Source organism: Conger conger, chromosome 14 (genome assembly GCF_963514075.1).
Source record: "Conger conger chromosome 14, fConCon1.1, whole genome shotgun sequence".
In the NCBI taxonomy this organism is placed as follows: Eukaryota; Metazoa; Chordata; class Actinopteri; order Anguilliformes; family Congridae; genus Conger; species Conger conger.
The window spans coordinates 11,548,514-11,567,743 of NC_083773.1; the positions used below are offsets into that span (position 1 = coordinate 11,548,514).

Sequence of the window (19,230 nt, forward strand, 5' to 3'; positions counted from 1 at the left end):
ATATACACTGTGGAAACATTAAACATAGCTTTCGCTCGATTCTGCTTGAGTTGTTTAATTAGAATTGCGTCAGACATTTTAAATCTCCTGAAAAAAGACCGTGAAACTTACACAGGGCTGACTGCACGAGGTACGTGGGATTTGGGCACGCTGTAGGAGGTAACTACTGACGCGTCAAGAGTCAGACGGAGGGGAAGACATTGGGAAAAAAGGAGGAACAGTTACTCTCTTATCACGAGGGGAAAAAAAGCGGCGAAGACAGCTTTGTCTTTAATGTTAGCCGCGACAGAGACAGCGCACACCCTAATGAGGCCTGTCGGGGGAGACCGGGTGTAATAACAAAGCCGTTAGCGCACGAGGAGGGGGGCTACGCTACGCGGCACCGGCCCTTTAATAACAGGCAGATTCACCCCTGCGCCGCCACATCTGTTTAACACCAGAGGAGCAGGTGGCTCTCAGCCACAGGGGAGCGCTCAGAGGCCCTCTGCAGTCTGCAGTGTCACCAGTCACAGCAACACACAGCACGTGTAGTTTACAATGCAAAAACCAAAACACCAGTCAATCTCAGTAAGGGTTTTAGTCTCATATTGAGACTAAAATAAAATTCATAATCATATTTATTTTGCTGTCTTGCCAAATAAGAGAAATATTACCAATGAGGTAAGACGGTCTGACTCGTTTCAAGATTTGCCAGTGGGGTAAGAACATTTAACTTGTCTAGCAAACAATATCTTAAAGCAAGCTAACATTTTTTAGTTACAGTAAGAGAAAATAATAAGATCTTAAGTGTTAATATAAGAAACATTTTTTGCAGTGTAACAAAGCAAAGTGGAGAGATGGAGCAGCATGGCATATCACAGCACTGTGACGTTTAGCACACACTAATCTGCACAGGTGGATCACCACCATGTTGGCTCTACACTTTAACACAGTAAGAGCGTATGGGACTGATACACAAGAAAACAACACATTAGACAGTAAACACAGAGGTATGTACTCACAACACAAAACACGAAGCGGAAATTACTCAACACAGTTTGGAGTTATGTGCACACAAACCAACACAGACAAGTACTGAGAAAAGCACTTTAGATTTTGCTACACGAAAAGAGATGTACATGAAAAAGTGCACAAATATTATCTTATTATTGACCATGGGATCGCTAATACTGTTACTTAGATTGGTATAATATGCTTTATTAAGGAAAACACAAAAGATGTAGGCTTTCATTCTTGAAAACCAGTCCTTTGCCCTTGTTAACCTTTGACAGTCACAAGAGAGGGGTCACTGCATGCAACAGAATTAGCTGAGAGATGCAACAATGTGACACATTTCTGGCAGCATGACGTCTTTTCAAACTAAATTTGAATCTCATATCAGAGAGCTGATTTACAGGGATTAACAAAAACAGCTGTTACTGTTGATAAAATCTGTCATGATCAAATACAGTCTGTGTTTTCAGCATTTATGCAGGTTACTTGTCACAGTATGTAATGTTTGTCTATCAGATTGAGCTAGCGTAATGTTGCGGTACGCATTATGGGAGAAAAACCCGTTCATTTTTCCTTTCAAAACTCAAAGCAACGCAATTTCGCTGCCTGTCTTATGGTTATATCCTGCCAGTGAGAAGTGCAAATGTTCCCGTGTTCAATTGTTTACCGTCAGCCAAGAAGGCATTTGACAGCAATAGCGCTTGATTAGGAGAATGAATCATCTTTGTACACATGTACCCGGTGAATACAACAATGTGGCCCCGCATTCGGCGGAGGAGTCATGAATAAAAGATGAGGACTGCGGGATTTAAGCGCTTATTAAAGCGAAGCGAGTCGCAGCGCCTTTTTAAACGCCAGTGATGGAGTGCCATTACTGCTCATTATCAGTCTGCGGACCGAGCGGACCCCATGTGGCCGGTGGGAAGGAGAGCGCGGCTTTTAGGCCCCCTCATTAAGGGTTAATACAGTGGTGGGGATGGGGGTAAAGTGGACTGTGTGCATTACCTTAACTGGGACCGGTGCTGGGTCCCTTCTGTAAACCAGGGGCTCTCCTGTATGTGTGTAGTACTTCAGCACCAGGGTGAGATGGGGATATCTGGAAAACAGGACTGGACTGTGTGTGCGTATGTGTGTGTGTGTGCATTCAGTGAGAGTGTGCGTGTGTGTGTGTATGTGTGTGAGCATTCTGTGTGAGTGTGTGTGCGTGCGTGCGTGCTTCCACGTGTGTATGTGTGTGCATTCTTTGTGTGTGTGTATGTGTGTGTGTGTGCACGCTTACGCGTTTGTGTATGTATGTGTGTGTGCGTGTGTGTGTTTATGTGTGTGTGTGTGTGTGTGTGTGAGTGTGTGACCCAGGTCTGGAGGTGGGAGATGCAGCGTTTTTATTTGAGCTGGGAAATACGGCTTCCTGTCGAGCCTTACACAGATGACAGGGTGAAGCGAGCTTGTCTCCCGGCTGGCACACGGAGATTGGGAGGCTCAGAGCCGAGATTAGTGCTCTAATAACAGGAGACAGGACCCTTCACTCAAACTGCTGCCCTACTAACGCCCCCTCTCCTCTCCTACTCCCCTCTCTACATCAGTCAGGCACTGGGCTCAATCATATTTCTTACCTTTCTCCTTGCTCATGTCCTGACCCGGAAATCGATTGAGGTTCGCCATCTTTAAGGAAAATTCCAATCCGTTAAGTGAGCAAGAAAACATGAGCAAGAAAAGGAGAAGGGAAAGGAAGGAGGTGAAAAAAATAATAAAATTCTGAAAAAAATTATGAAATAAAGCGATTGGAAAGAGCCCAGTGTCCGTTCAATGGGTGCCGATTACTTCTCCGTTCAGAACGCACAACAGCATTGGCTCTTTTCACTGTGAAAAGCTCTGGGGGCTGCTTGTGTGAAGAGTGGGGATTTTCCGGCATGTTCTTGACTCAAATACACATACAGCTCTGAGTGAAGCCTGCTTTGATTTGTTTCTTTGAGTGTGAAAAAAAAGAAGGAAAATACTTGCTTTGATAAACACTTGAAGGAGTTTTGATCAAGAAAGGAAAGCAGTGCAAAAAGCCTGAAGGAAGTGATATTGATTTTTTGAGGATAACTCAAATGTCGTTTGCTTAAATGAGATTAGGAGAGAGTAAATAATGGTGTTTTATTTCAGACAGCTATGCCTATTAAATACTTGTGTTTTGCTCTATTTGTTCCGCGTTCCCCGGTAACACAGCAACCTATGGTAAATAATGGCCACTGTGTTCCGAGCAAACCCAGAGGAGATTCGCTCTTTCAGAGAAACTGTTTCTCCTCAGTCAGTGAAAAGAATAAAACACGTATGCAGAGAAAGGCCATAACCAGGCTTAACAGAATTGTGTTGCGTTTTTTTTTTTTTTGTCAGAACTGTTAAATGTGAAAGAAAAGACGGATTAGCTGTTGTTTAAAGCAAAATTGACCCACATTTAGAACTTCCTCCACCACTCAACCGCCCAGCGTCTCAAAGTAAGCTTTCAGTGTTCTCTATCAAATCAGCCGTTGTGAGCCCCCCACCCCCCTCTTAAAATACGGACTGAAGAATTTGCTTAAGAAGTGTATCGGACCATAAAGAGAGACTTAAAGAAGAGCATGTGACATTGGTGGCCTGCTGAACAGGCATGTGTAGACTATGTTTCCCAGGACTCTCACAGTTCTGTACAAGTGAAGGTCTGTCCTGCTTCTGCTTGGCAGCTCTCCCGTTCACTCAGAGTCTCACATAGGAGGCTGAGTCTGGCCCCTTCCTCCAGGCCATGAGATGTAGAGCAAGCCAACACTTAAGTTGTCTGCTTAATATCTCATTAAAAGGCTGTTTAAAAACACATGGTAGTGCCATTTGTATGGACATTCCCATTGGGAAATTAGTCACATGGTGTGTTCTTGGTACAACTAAACTACGCTCAGTGACCACTTTATTATGTATTTATTAGGCTTCTTTTTTTTACATATTGGTCATCTGCTGTAGCCCATCGACTTCAAGGTTGGATGTGTTGTGTGTTCACAGACGCTGGTCTGCACACCACTGTTGTAACTCATGGTTATTTGAATTACTGTTGCCTTCCTGTCAGCTTGATCCAATCTGGCCCTTCTCCTCTGACCTCTCTCATTAACAATACATTTTTGCCCACAGAACTACCGCCTACTGGATGTTTTTTTGTTTTACTCAGCAAACTGTCGATTCTGTTGTCTGTGAAAATCCCAGGAGATACTCAAACCACCCTGTCTGGCACCAGCAATCACAGTCGCATTTCTTCCTTATTCTGATGTTTGGCCTGAACCACAACTAAACATCTTGACCATGTCTGCATGCTATTACACATTGAGTTGCTGCCACACGATTGGCTGATTAGATATTTGCATTAACGAGCTGGTGTACAGGTCTACCTAATAAAGTTCTGATTGAGTGCAAATGTCTTACTCATTCTAGGGTCAAAAAGGGTCTATATGAAAAACAAAGCCTAAAATTCAGAGAAGCATAAGCACATGGAATCATCCATAAATTTGTAAATCGTGGATCATACAGGTGGCAATTTTGTATGCGTTTGCTTATGAAGTCTTCGTGTTCTCATCAGCCGTTGCTCCAGTGAAGTCCAGCGCGTGTTCTCTGGCAGCAGATCAGATGACCAAGCTATGCCCCACACACACACATACCTGCTGCCAAGCATGGAGAACTCAATCAGGCTTGGTCCACATCCCCGGGTCCAGCGCAGGGGTGGGGGAACGTGCTGTCGTTCCCATCGGAAGCTCTTAATTAGCTTCCGGGATGAAGGCACGGATCGTAGCAAGCTTCGAGGACACACCGCAGTTGAGCAGGAGCCGGTGGGGGATGCCTCGCCCCACCGAGAGGGGGAAAAAAACCCTGTACTTCTCTACCGAGTCAATGCAGGCCTGATATCTTAATTGAAGGAGGCACTGCTTCTCTATCAGGGCCTCTGAATACTAGGCAGGCTGCTGAATAAATTTCCCTTGTATCCCAACACCCACAAGTACGCAGAGCTGTGGTATCAGACCTCATTGCTATTCGTCACTTTGAATATCGCACACGGCCCCGCATTAAGAAGGGTTTACGAGGTCTTTGCCCCTGAACTGACTGCTTTAACATTACACCGTACGGAAGGTGACAGTTAGTGATAGATGTTAGCGATAATTGCCGCAGGAATTGGGTAAGCTTACGTCACCTGATCCAGGGTTACTCCCTCACTTGAAAGAAAGCTTACGCTCCTCAATTCTGCACTGTGTGAGGTGGTGCAGCAAAAAAAAAAGCATCACTCTTGATTGGTCAGCTATACTGCAGACTGCTTCTGTTCTACTGAAGCTTCTGTTGGGAATTCCTATGGTGGGTCTGCCACACGATGGGCAGTTGGTGCATGAGCAGTCTAGTTTAAAAGAGGTGCTATGAGGTGTTAGAAACAGAGGTGGGTTCAAACACATTTAGTGTTGGGGAGTGCAGCACTGGTGAGCGCAGAGTTTCGGCCTCTCCCTGCAGAGCTGCGTGGTGTCAGAGGTGAGTTCAGTGAATGGGGACCATGCTTAGCCCCCCCATAGGGTGGGAATGCCCCCCTCGTGTGCACTCAAGTGGAATACTGTGGCCTCTGTGGAAGGGGCGGGGCTCTATTCAGGGGTCGCTGCCTACACGGAACAGTGGGATTCCAGGGCAACAAGGCACCCGGAGTCCAGAGAACAAGCCTGGAGACCCACATAGGGAAGCTTATATCCCTCCCACTGCAACTCCCTCACACTGCAGGAAGGACTGCTCCAGAGAGAGAGAGAGAGAGAGAGAGAGAGAGAGAGAGAGAGAGAGAGAGAGAGAGAGAGAGAGGAGAGAGAGAGGAGAGAGAGAGAGAGAGAGGAGAGAGAGAGAGAGAGAGAGAGAGAGAGAGAGAGAGAGAGAGAGAGAGAGAGAGAGAGAGAGAGAGAGAGCGAGTGTGTGTGTATATGTGAGAGAGAGGGAGACGGAGAGTGTGAGAGAGAGGGAGGAGAGAGAGAGAGAGAAGGGGGAGGGGAGGCATGTTACTTCTTGCTTGTGTACTTTCAAGCCAAAGTTGTGTCTTGGATTTTAATGAGGAAAAGGTTCATTATTTTCAGCAGTATATGAAGACTCCATGTAGCTCAGGGAATAGTGTCTAGCATCCAACTTATGAAGCAGTTCTTTTCCTGTGGTTTTTGTAAATGATGTCTTTGGTAAGGGTTCAATTTTATAGCAGTAGTGTATTAATCGAATGCCTACATCCTCCATATTCAATCCCTGCCATTGCATTATCACCATTGACATTAATATCCAGTTATAGCAGTCGTATACAATTGCCTTGAACTTACAAATTGTGCACGCAAATGTTGGAAGACATATAATAAGTATATGTCTTATTTGACAAGTTTTGCTGTTTCTGAAGTAGAAGTTGAACCCATCTGGGATGATCCAATTATCCTGCAGGCCCGGATTAGCATTAATCCTTTTTAGTTATTAGCGAGCACATAACCTCTTCAAAGTTGAAGAGCGCAATTTCCACCCATCCCTCTGCACTTTCCTTTCTGTTAATGTAGATATCAGCGGGGGGTGAAACATATTGGACACTGGGTTAAAAAAGCACCCAAATTCTCATGTTAATCTCCGACCCGCTAGCCTTGTATTAAAAGCAATGAATATAAATGAATGTAAACAATGCCTAAAAGTGTGCCAGTGTTATAATTCAAACGTAGGCGTGATTGACAAATTCCTGTAGTTCCGGTTGGGTTATCTCATAACTACAAAGCCGTGATCTGGAAAGGAGAATGAGAAGTTGTCAGTGGTAAAAGTTATCACCCTTACCAGAAATAGCAGTAGCTAGTCATTACCTCTCTGTGTGAATTCCACTGTTTCCCGTGTAAAAACACAGGTTGTCCACTGTTGCGTCACTACATTTCATGTGAATTTTCGAGGGTTTCATCACTCCTGGAGGAAGCCTGTTCTGGTCGGCAGCATTAGCAGCAAGCGCGTATCTGAAATGAGAAAGAGCCCGGGGTGCAGATTACTCCTAAGCTCTCCCGCATCCTGGAATCAGAAACGAACAAATTCCAAACGCCGCATGGATGGAGGAAGGGACCTGGAGTAGTTGTGGGAACGGCGATAAGCTGAGGGTCGGTCATCTGGGCCCGAGCGAAATCCGCCGTTAGCAGGTGGGCGATCTCGGCTCTAGTGTCCAGCATTTTAATGAGGCTGTGCGATCCAGTGCGTTAGCCTGCAAACGGCTAGCCCCTTCCTCTGGGCTATTCCCATGGATGTGTGCCATTGGGCTGTTGCCTTTGATTAAGTAGTTCAGCTTATTCATGCCACTTTCTGTTTGTCTGCATGTTAATCATGGCAAAACGATTGAAATCACAGGATCTTTATCCTTAATTTATTCTGTATATTTTATACCTATAATACTTTCTGGCTTCCTTCTCGAACTCCAATACTGGGAAAACAAATTTACATGTGCATATGAATATGTTTATTTCTGCTCATGTCAGTTATCATTGTAAATGAAGGACATCTAATGAGACAGGCCAGTGCTTCACATGACATTTGAGGTCTACGGGTACATGGAGTTTCTTTGACAGCTGAAGTGTTTTCATCACTTCTGTAGGAATACTGTGCAATACAGCACTTACCTATTCAATCATGCATATTACTGACATTGATTACATTGGTCTATGCTACAGTAATATTGCATTGGACCATTAGAACATTCTGAAGTGTGCTGTATCTGAAGCTTTGTACTGTGTTTGTGAACAAATAGTGGAGGCTAAGGCAGCGATGGCACTCTTGAATTTCCTGGTGCTTTCTACTCGTTGTATGTCCCATTAACCCATAGTGTCAAATGTTTTTCAGGTAAGATGTTAGGAGAACTACTACACTTTGAATAGTACAGTGCTGCGGAAATGCTTTCACAGTGCTCACTCGTGCATAGGAAATGTTTAGCATAAAATGCTAACGATTAACACGCAGTATCATGTATCTGGGTTCTTATGAGGCTCTTGTCAGCAGCAGCGTGCTCTCGTCCGCCATTGGCTGCAGCCAGGCGCGGGGTCGAGTGGCTCATGCACACTTAATTAGCTTCATCTCAGCGACACGCCGTAGCCTTTCCCGCAAATGAGTCTTAGCAGGTTAACATACTGCACACTGATAATCCTCCTAGGGGAAGCCACATTTTTCACCGGGCAGAAATTACTTAGCTAAATGAGGGCACCTCGTTTCGAGTTGCCTAACGACCTTTATTAATGAAAGCCGGGGCTCATTCTAATTAACGTCCCATTCTGCCTCGTCCTGCTCTGACCCGATAAACCAATAAGAGGCATTAACAAGTTATCATACTTCTCATCGTCGCCGGAATTGAATATTCATAAGAAATTAACATAGAGTAGTCCACCAAATCCTAGTGTTGCCTTACCACCTTTTAGTTCTCTATATTTTATTTATAAAGTTGTTTTATTTATTGCAGAAGTTTGCTTGGTATTTTCGAGTTAAAGGCAGGGCTGGCTGAAGTTTGTTTTGCTGGGATTTGAGGACGAGAACAGTCCAGGTGAGGCAGTGGAAGATCCGTACAGCTGTTCATCAGCAACAAAAACATGTACTCAGGTGATGAAAGGCTGTATCAACACCACTAGTTCATCCTTAGATCGCTTAATATACTCCCTTAGTCCTGCATCTGTGTGTGTGTGTGTGTGTGTGTGAGTGCAAGAGAGAGAGTGTGAGAGAGAGAGAGAGAGAGAGAGTGATATAAATCACCTTTTCCTATTTATCAGGATGTTATGAGCCCCACACAAAGACAAGTCTCCCCCCATCCCCTCTCTCCCTCTCTGTCCCAGTGCGGTAGCTTCAGTGAGAGTCTGGAAAGGTCAGTTCAACAGTCCTGCCCTTCACGTCTTCAATAACACCTGTGATGAATGACTCCTCTTGGCTTATTAAAGACAGAACAGAACCCATCCTTTTCTCCAGGCCTAATTGTTTGAGCCTCTCAATACCTACTTATCCACTCATTATTGCACTTATTGTGATGAGTCCTGTCCCTGGGTGGGTTCTTTTAGTGCTGGGGGAAGATTTCCAACAGCAGTTTAGAATGATTGGAGGTATTGCAGTGGCTACTGGGAACTATGCACTTGGAATGTCAGAGCAGCCATTTTGGGTTAAGCGGCATAATCTGTAAAGCAATACAACACGACCAGGGTGGAAAAGGCAAATATTCGCTCAGCTCCGTGGTAACCGTGACCTCATTGACCCACAGCTAGGCTTTCAGGAGCTGATTTAGGGTCAGCTCATGTGATGTTTGCATTGACTGGATCGATTCTGGGCTGTAGCAGTGCTGTTCCTGCTAAATTCTTTATAAGGAGAGTTACAGAGCTTGCTTATCACAGCCTACTGGGATCTAATGACAACACTTAATGTACAAAGTGATTTTTTTACTATTGTTTGAAAACCAAATGACTGAATGAATGTAAAACAACACACAGCCATTCATTAATTCACCAAATGTTATGTCACCAAACATTTCTATATTTTTGAGTTAATCAAAATATACAGTGTCAAAAACAAAAAAGAAGTCAATCTTAACAAGCATTTTTGTCTTAAAATCTTATTTCTATTACTTTTTTTGCTAAATAACATTTTTAATAAAAAACATTTCCAATGAGGTGAAAAAATGTTCCAATGGGGTAAAAAAAGTAAAGTTAAAAGTAAAGTAAAGTAACAAACCTTTTGGTTGTTTTGAAACAAGCGAATATTTTTACTTGAGAAAGTAAAATGTGTTTCCTGTCCTCACAGGTGAATGGGAAGGACCTATCCAAGGCCACCCATGACCAGGCGGTGGAGGCCTTCCGTACGGCTAAGGAGCCAATCGTGGTCCAGGTGCTGCGCCGGGCGCCCCGCCCCAAAGCCGTGGGCCCCGCCTCTGACGCCCTGGTGGTGGACATCAGCACGCAGACGGACATCACCTTCCAGCACATCATGGCCCTCACCAAACTGCCCGCCTCCACCCCGCCTGTCGACGTGCTGGAGCAGTACCTGCTGCCCGAGGAGTGAGTGACACCTGTCAATCATGCGGCTGTCTGTGCTGGGGTCCTGTGTTCAGAGAGGACAGGTTAAATACAGACATAAGGGGACTTAAGCCATGTTCTAAAGAATGTGTCCTTATAGACTCAGTGAGCACTTTATTGGGTATTTATTAGACTTATTTTGTTTTACTTATTGGTGTTCTGCTGCTGTAACCTATCCACTTAGAGGTTTGATATGTTCAGAGATGCTCTTCTGGATACCAGTGTTGTAATGTGTGGTTATTTGCGTTACTGTCACCTTCCTGTCAGCTTCGACCAGTCTGGCCCTTCTCTGAGCTCTCATTAACAAGACGCAGAACTGCCCACAGAACTTCTACTCATTGGATGTCCATGGTCAAAGTCACTTAGATCAGATTTCTTTCCCATTCTAACACTTGGTCTGGACAACAGCTGAACCTCTTGACCACATCTGCAAACATTAATGCTTTTAATTGCTGCAACATGATTGGCTGATTAAATATTTGCATTAACAAGCTGGTGTACAGGTCTATCTAATAAATTGCTCATTGAGTGTATGTCATGCCATGTATATACAGGCATGAGAGTGTTCAGAGAGGACAGATTAAATAAGGACAGAAGGGGACTTAAACCAGTTACATAAAGGATGTGTCCTTATATGCCATGCCATGTTTATATTTGCATGATCAGAGGGGACAAACCGATTAAATAAGGACATGAAGGGACTTAAGCAAGTTACATATTCTATAGAATGTGTCATGCCATGTATATACATTGTGTCACTTTTATACTGTAATATATGCAGAAATGTGAAATTGGAATTATTTCCACATTCACAATACAGTATATTTCTCAATCGCTGTTTAATACACTGTATAATGAATTTCAAAATGATCCTCCGTCTCCACAATGACTCGAGATAGATCTGCATACCTCACTCATCTACAATATGGATGGGATGGATAGGGACGGACATGATCTGCATTGTTACGCGGACGGAGAATCCAAATGGGCTTTATCAGGGAAACACAGCTGCCAGGGTCAGCGCTCCATTCAGCCGCGATGCGTGCTATCTCAGAGCCCGTGTGTCCCTGCCGCGTGGCGTGTGATCTTCCGCTTTGTGATGTCAGCCTAGCCCCCAGTACTCACATCACATCACCCCACATCACAGCCAGCCGTTCCGACTTCTTAGCTTCTCAAAGCCTTGCATTCGACGACAAGCTGAAAATATCCCTCAGAAGTTTCCACGTACGCATTGTGTCGGAGGGTCGGAGCGGTTTGAAATGTTCTGGAAGCCCTCGCGACTCTCCTCGGGCCTTCTTAGTCTTCAAACAAAACTTTCTGCTTGTTAAGGAAATTAAAATCTGCCATTCTTCCACAAGCTGGCTTTGCGACTCATATCTCGGCGATGCAGTGCACACAGGTATTACACCTGTCAGGGCTTAGGCCCAGGGCAGGTAGCGCAATTACAGCTTCTTCTAATTCGCGAATGCGTGACAGGCTAGACGAGACGTCACCCTCCGCAATCTCTCTAAAAACTCAGACAGGCCTCATTTACCGCAACCTGGAGGGTCACACGGTCCGCCAGGTCTCCCTGTTACTCAGCACTTCATTTGCCAGTGAAAGCACTTTACGACACAGTTAACTCACCTCATCTGTCTTCTTGTGTCTGAGCTGGGTTAAAAAAAGAAAAGAAAAGGCAGACCCTACAGCTCTCCAGGTCAGGGTTGAGAACCCCTGCTGGTGCACCGATAGCCTGGGGGAAATAATGCATCACTTTTCCAACAGCCTGCATCAAAACTACTCAATAACACTGTAATATAAGTACATTCACTGTGCTCGAAATGCCTGCTAGTAAATTCATTGCACTTGGGATCAGTTAGCTTGATGCCTGCTCACTTTTGTGGGTATTTTGCTCTCTTGGCTTTAGTTTTTCAACATGAAAGCAATATTTTCTACATTAATTTTACACATCAATATCATTGGTAATGATACATTTATTATTGAACGATCTTGTAAAATTCTCCCCAGTAGTGCATTATGGGTGTCTGAGGGTGTTATTTCCTTGTGTATATTTATATGAGATGGTATTGTTTTCATAGACACTCTCCAGGCCATGAATACTTTGACCCCAGTGACTTCCTCGAGGGCATGCAGCAGGACATGGAGAGAGAGGAGCTGGAATACGAGGTAACTGTCTCTTCTACCAAACACGTGTATGTACATGCAGATTCACACACACACACACACACACACCCAAAAGTATGTGCACACCCTCACATGTTCACCAAAAAATGCTTCTCATACATGTACATACACACACGCATGCACACCTCCACACACACACCCAAAAACCAGTACACCCCTCATACACATCCACCCAAAAATGCTTCTAACACATGTACATACACACACACACACACACATGCACCCAAAAATGTGCCTTGCACGCACACACACATATCCGCGCACACACACACACACATGTACACCCCCACACACACCCAAAAACCAGTACACCCCTCATACACGTCCACCCAAAAATGCTTCTCACACACGTACATACACACTCACACATGCACCCAAAAATGCACCACACACACACGCGCATATATGCGCTCACACACTACCAAACATTCTCCCACGTGTGGTCCCTCAGGAGCCATATCCTTCTAACCCACCCAGCTCAGAGTGCCTTTGTTTCCAGTGTTTGGACACCCGTGTCGCCAGAGCGCCGGGGCTTATAGGATATATGTGTTATTGATGAACTCGCACTAATTCATCCTTGTATGGAGATTAAAGTGCAGGCCAGACACCGATCGAGAAGGCCACGCGCCGCGCACCCCGAGCAGATGCCAGACGGTAACGTCATTATTTATTTGTGACAACAAATAATACATCTTTGGACACAACCTGCCCGGAGGCTCCTCACAGATCAGGCCAAGAAGAAGATAATTGGATGACAGAGACAATGGGAGAGTGATGCCTGGCGTGATGTGTGTGAACAATGATTAAAGCACCGATAGAAATATGCATGTAAAAAATGAAGTTTTTAAGGTCACCGGGTGCTCGCCATTAATAACGGCGTCTCCGACACGTGCCGTGGGCTCGAGAGGTGAACTTCTGAGGCTTCCGGGCAGACGGACACTGTCCCGCCTTCCCCCGACCCCGCTCTAGACCTGAAGACCACTGAGGAACCTTGCCGAGATCCCGCAGACAAAGATGAATGGTTGGTTCAGGGGCAGTGACAAAGCCCTAACAGCCCCCTGCAGGTTCGAGCTTTGTTAGGACTGATAAATGTTCCCTATCACTGCGCTGAAGCCCATCTGAAGACCACTGTGCAGCGGCAAGCACTAATGGAGAGGCAAGCACTCCAGGGCTCCCCAAGCACCACAGCTTCCTCTCAGGCCTTGTCGTAAAAACCGTCCTGAAGCTGCTAATTTGTTGTGAGGTCATTGTTGTGAGTTGTCTTCTCGGCAGTTTGGGGTTGGCTGGTTGGTTTTAGAATGGCATCCAACTTTTCTTCCACCTGGCTTAAGATTTTTGGCTTCTATTCAACGGAGCCACAGTGCACTATCTTTAACATCAAGGAATGAACAGGCTGCCATTTTGTCATTGTTCCTTTGAGAATAAAGTAAAGCATTAATGTGCTCTATAGAAAATGAAGTGAATTCATTAGTCAAAGTTCATGACTGAGCACATTTGGCTGCGATTGAAAGATCTGCTAAAGGTGCTAATGTACTTGGATATAACGTCGAAGAGATTTTGAAGATAAATCCACTGAAATGAATAAAATCCCATTTTGTATTCTGTATTATACAAAGAGCTGTTCCAGAGAAGCAGAAATCTCATACAGTGATTTCAAGCTCTGTGTAGTCAGCATGTCTCGGCTGAAATGGTTATGCATTCTCTCCTGTAGATTATAGGCATGTACACGCTTGTTCTGTTGTTTACCTAGATGAAAGTTTGCTGTTGTGAAAAGCTAGAATTGAGCCTCACTGGGGCAGTAACTCGTTCCACAACAGAGAGAGGAGAGGCAGTGTATGCGCCCGTATCTAACAGATTACAGGTGCTGACAGGTGAAGAGTGGGGAAAGCGCTCAACCGCTGCCTGGCAGATGTTCCTCTGATATGTGAATAAATTAGACATCTTTCATTCTGTCACGACTCCCTATCTGACAAGCTCAGAATCATGTTCCCGTAATTGCAGCTGCGGTCCATTTTTAACAAGAGTGATTGCTGCAAATATTTTCTCGGTTGTGTGGTTTTTTTTTTTTAGGCGTATGGGTTTTTGTGGTGTGTATGGTTTTAAATTGATGTCTGTGTATCTTATGTTGTAAGAGTCCCTCAACTGCCGTTGTCAGGAAGGTGATGAATTGTCGGTTTGTATGTCAGGATTGTAATGACTGTAATTGGTAAGTGTACTCTTCTGTTAAAAAATGGTTCAACTCTGCTCTTTCGTCTTTTCAGGAAGTGGATTTATACAGAGTAAATATCCAGGACAAGCTGGGACTGACAGTTTGTTACAGGACTGACGATGAAGATGAGACTGGGATTTATGTGAGCGAGGTGTGTTGCAGAACAGCATTGTGGGTAGAATAGAAAGCAAACACAAGAAGAGTGCAGAGTGAATGACAGGGGACCATGGTTATATCTTTTTTCTTTGGTTTATTTTTTTAACTTTGTTTTTTTATGACTCCTTACTTCTCATGTGTGGCCCAGATAAGAATAGTAGCAATGTGTTAATCACTTGCTTCATTCATATTTATGGTTTATGAAAATTTAATTATTGTTTTCATTTATTTATTTTGGTCTCCCAGCACAGCATTTACAGCACTGTAATACATGGAATATACTGTGAAAGAAAATAAATACCTCACTTTAATTAATCACATTTAACTAGACAAACAGCAAATAGATATTTGCCAGGCAATGTTGGAAACAAGATACAATCACATATGGGTTGGGCCTAATTTATCATTAATTGTAATTTTCCGATGTCAAGAAGCACTCTTATGAATGAAAGCCATTTATCATGTCGCTTGGGAAAGAAACAGATGATCTTCTCTTTCATCCAAGTCTGCCCCAGGAATACAAAATGTTTTTATACACAGACAGTATAAACTTCAATTGAAATTGAATTCTAGCCTGATGTAATAATTTAGAAATGTTATAAATTAAAATGAACAGAGTTGTTGACAACTTTTTTTTTAAGCCAAATTAATCTTCATTAGCTCTTTTTAAAGGATTACTGGTGGTACCACAGCATGTTTAATATCACTTATGCAGATAACAACAGGGTTACTCTGCAATCAGTCCTGCTTTACCAATAGAACCTAAATAGTCTGTAACATTCAAATTCTGAACATATAAATATCCTCTTTACGATAAGATATAAATGTATTTAAGATGGGAAATAATGTTTTTTTGGGGTTTTTTTGGTTTTGTTTAGATTGACCCGAACAGCATTGCGGCGAAGGACGGTCGGATTAGAGAAGGAGACCGGATTATCCAGGTACTGTGCACTCCGCTCTCTTTGTGTGCGAGCAGCAGTTGGGTTTCTGTTTCCCCGAGTGTGCGGCTCATTGTTTCCCCCGTTTCTGAAGATCAATGGCATCGAGGTGCAGAACCGGGAGGAGGCAGTGGCACTGCTGACCAGCGAGGAGAACAAGAACGTGTGCCTGCTCGTGGCTCGGCCGGAGATGCAGGTAACGCGTACACACAGCCGCTCACCGCACACACACCGCGCAGAAAGGGGCTTTCACATGGGCATACAGGGCTGCTATCGCTGAGCTTATTCTACACTGCATATCAAGTTTTTTCATTGTAGATAACCTTGTCAGTGGTGACTTACATTGCGAAGATTGTATCATTCGTGGGGTTGCAATTTATTGTGAAACGAGGCAGGTTAACTACCTGGCACAATGCAATACTCCACCTGGGATGTGGCAGTATAGTCAGTCGTATACAATAAAGCAGGTTAAAGGACATTGTAGTATGCATACAAACTGTGTATAGCAGTCGCCAGTTTGTCATAATGGTGACAGAAAAACAGGTGTCACACACTTGATTTACAATTTCATGAGCGTTATGTCTGCTATTATGTATACATCTGGGTGATATAGAAGCAATTTAGGAGAGCACTGTCGCCTCGCAGCAAGAAGGCCTTGGGTTTGAATCCCGGCTGGGGCCATTATGTGTGGAGCTTGCACGTCCTCCCCATGGCTGTGTGGGTTTCCTCAGGGTAACCTGCTCAGGTTTCCTCCCACAATTCGGGATACTGGAGGATGGGAAATGAATAGGGCATTGTTGTAAATGAACACATGTGCTTCGTCAACCTTCCCTGTTTAAATAAAGAAAAAAAATGTTTAATTGGCTAGCCTTCCGACAAAGAAACTAGCTCCAAAGCCGTTGCTGCCACCGCTTTATTTGGCTTCTGCCAGCAGTGACAGGGACTAAAGCTAAATGCCTCAAGGGAAGCTAAATGTCTCACTCTCTCACTTTCACATCCACCCACACCAAGAACAGACAGAGGCTGTCTGTCATCATGAGTATAGCTTTTGGGCCAGCATTCAGATCGAGCTCGACAAGCATTAGTCCAGCACCGAAGAACGCTGAATCATAACATTTGTCGGATGTTATAAAAACAACTCCCTCCTGTCTCTCACTGTGAATTCGTGCTCAGATTAGTCATTCACATTTGCCTGCTGCGGAGACTCAGAGGTCTTTAAGCGCATTTCCACATCCCCTCCTGGCTTGTTGAGAGAGACCTGGCTGGGCGGTGCGGGTGACAATGTGACTTCCCGTTTGTGTGACCCAGCTGGATGAGGGGTGGATGGACGATGACAGGAACGACTTTCTGGACGACCTCCACATGGACATGCTGGAGCAACAGCACCACCAGGCCATGCAGTTCACCGCCAGCATGCTGCAGCAGGTACGGCAGGCAGGGCGCTTCCTCCGCAGTAAAACGGCTTCCCGGGTCCACTGCTGGGACTCAGCTGGAAGTGTCACGCTGGGTCGACCAGCAGAGGAGGGCTCCCCCTCCAGAGCCGGGTTCCTGGCGAAATTTCTTCCCATCGGGGGAAAATAAATCTCCCCACCTTCAGTGTGCCAATTCAGCCACTTTGTGGCTTGATCTAACCACTTTCAGCCTCCCCTAGCTTAACTTCCCCTAAATGCACCTAGCCACAAATTTAGCCACTTTTTAAAAATGAACTCAGAGACCTTTTCCAATGTTACTGACTATGTAATTTCTTCCCCAATGTTTTTTTCCTGTGGGAAAAATGTAATTATCCCCAGTCTGCTGTGGTGCTCTCAATCTAGTCTGGGGGAACGGGATTTATTTAGAAATCACAAATATATGTTTTCCTTCTGAAAATAACAGCATGTGAAAGCACGCTCATTTCTCTCTCCTCACACTCTGCAGCTTCCCTCAGGAGAGTGTTAGATATTAATTTATTCATTTACACATTTAGTGCTTACTCATTTGAATGATTCAATTGCCATCAAAAATATTGGCAGAAGTACAGAATATACTTTTAATAGAAATACTTTGTTACTGAACTTAAGTACAATTTGGAGGAATTGATGTAGAGAACATGAGTATATTTTGCCCAATCCAGCAACACTGTATCGAATGAAGATTAGGTAGAATTCGAATTGGTGACATTCCATCCTAATTTAACTTTTTGATTCACAAAGACAGAGCAATATGAATTATTGCCTGGGAGTATTATCTTATTAGTGGTGATCATTTTAAAATGCACCTCTTGCATTTATGTGTAGATGCCCCAGCGGGCCACAGTGTAAAATATTCCCTTGCATCCTCTGCCAGAAAAGCCACTGCTAGCCAGGATTTTACCCCAGATACTAAATTACAGAAGGCCTGTGTAACAAGGCAAAAGCAGATTATCAGATTATTGCATCAATATACTATATCAAACAGTATCATCAAGCCTAGCTCTCCTTGTAGCCCATCAATGTGCCTTCTTCTCCGTTGCAATTTTCCACAGAAATAAAAAAGTAAAATGTGCCCACAGCCATAATTATATCAGTTTATGACTTCCTATATTGTACATTGATTTGATGTGTTCTTGCGTTGCTGCCATCTAACTTATGCCCTCAAGGAAAGCCTTGATTAAATGAGTCACCTATGATCCAAGTGAGTCATATTTCCATGCTGTACAGAAGGTCTCAAAGATTAGAGTTACAACCTCATACTTGTTGTTTCCGTGTACATTTATTTTAAGCCATGTGTGGTTGCACTCAATTTATGAATATGTGTGTGTGTGCCTGTGCATGTGTGTGTGTGTGTGTTACTTGTTAATGTGGTGTTCATTCCTATTAAATCTTTGAAGTCAGAGGCATTTAGTATGGAATCACAAAATGTGTTGTTCAAAAATACATAAAAATATTGATATTAAAATCTGCCTGCTAGCATTGGTGAGCAGACCCTTAACCTTAATTATCTGTCACACTGTCATGCGAAATGAAGTTGTAGCTATAGTGCTGCAAAACCTTCTGTTTTGCATCTACTGTCTGGGGACTAGGGACGGGGACACAGTCACAGACCGAGAGAATATACGATAAGTTAACCCAAAGGGATAACCACTGAAATCGGTAAGTGATAGAAGGGTATCTATGAGTATCCAATATAATGGCAAAAGGGGAGGGAAACAAGAGGGAAGCCAAAGGAAAAAGACATACGCAGTAAAGCGGGTCTGACGGGGGCAAAGAGTGAGGTCCTCCACAGAGCTAAGACTAGGTCTGTTGAGAGAACCTACTAAATGGTGCTGAAATCTTGTCGATTGGATTTACACGGTAACCTCTGCAGATTGGCGCACCCCTACACACTAGAAGGACAACACAGGATAGTGCTATGTAGCAATTGCCAATGAGTCTGCCGAGCCAAGGAAACAGGGAGCCTAATATAGAGCTCACACGGCTGAAACTCATCAGGGGTAATTACACACAGAGGACCCAATGCGTGGGCACCTCCTAGTGGCCCAGGGCAGAACTACACCCAGCCGCCACCTCAACATTGAAGCTAACCACTTTAAAGATCTGTACGCCATTGCTCTGGAGCCCAGTGGAGTGTGACAAGCATATCATGACCCCCTGATACTTATGATGCATATACTGATTATTTGGTTGCCATATCATATCTGTATTAAGTTTTAAATATCTCGATTTGTCTTTCA

At 44.1% G+C, this 19,230-nt stretch overlaps 1 protein-coding gene across 4 annotated transcripts in view; it reads left to right on the forward strand.

The window, feature by feature from the left end:
• pdzrn3b (PDZ domain containing RING finger 3b) overlaps positions 1 to 19,230 on the forward strand; it is a 96,211-nt gene that overhangs the window by 74,573 nt on the left and 2,408 nt on the right. For all 4 annotated transcript variants that reach the window (XM_061219685.1, XM_061219688.1, XM_061219687.1 and 1 more), the window contains 6 exons: positions 9,781 to 10,034; positions 12,131 to 12,218; positions 14,498 to 14,596; positions 15,480 to 15,542; positions 15,634 to 15,735; positions 16,848 to 16,964. In XM_061219685.1, the coding sequence (XP_061075669.1) occupies positions 9,781 to 10,034; positions 12,131 to 12,218; positions 14,498 to 14,596; positions 15,480 to 15,542; positions 15,634 to 15,735; positions 16,848 to 16,964 (723 nt within the window). The remainder of the gene's footprint in view (positions 1 to 9,780; positions 10,035 to 12,130; positions 12,219 to 14,497; positions 14,597 to 15,479; positions 15,543 to 15,633; positions 15,736 to 16,847; positions 16,965 to 19,230) is intronic.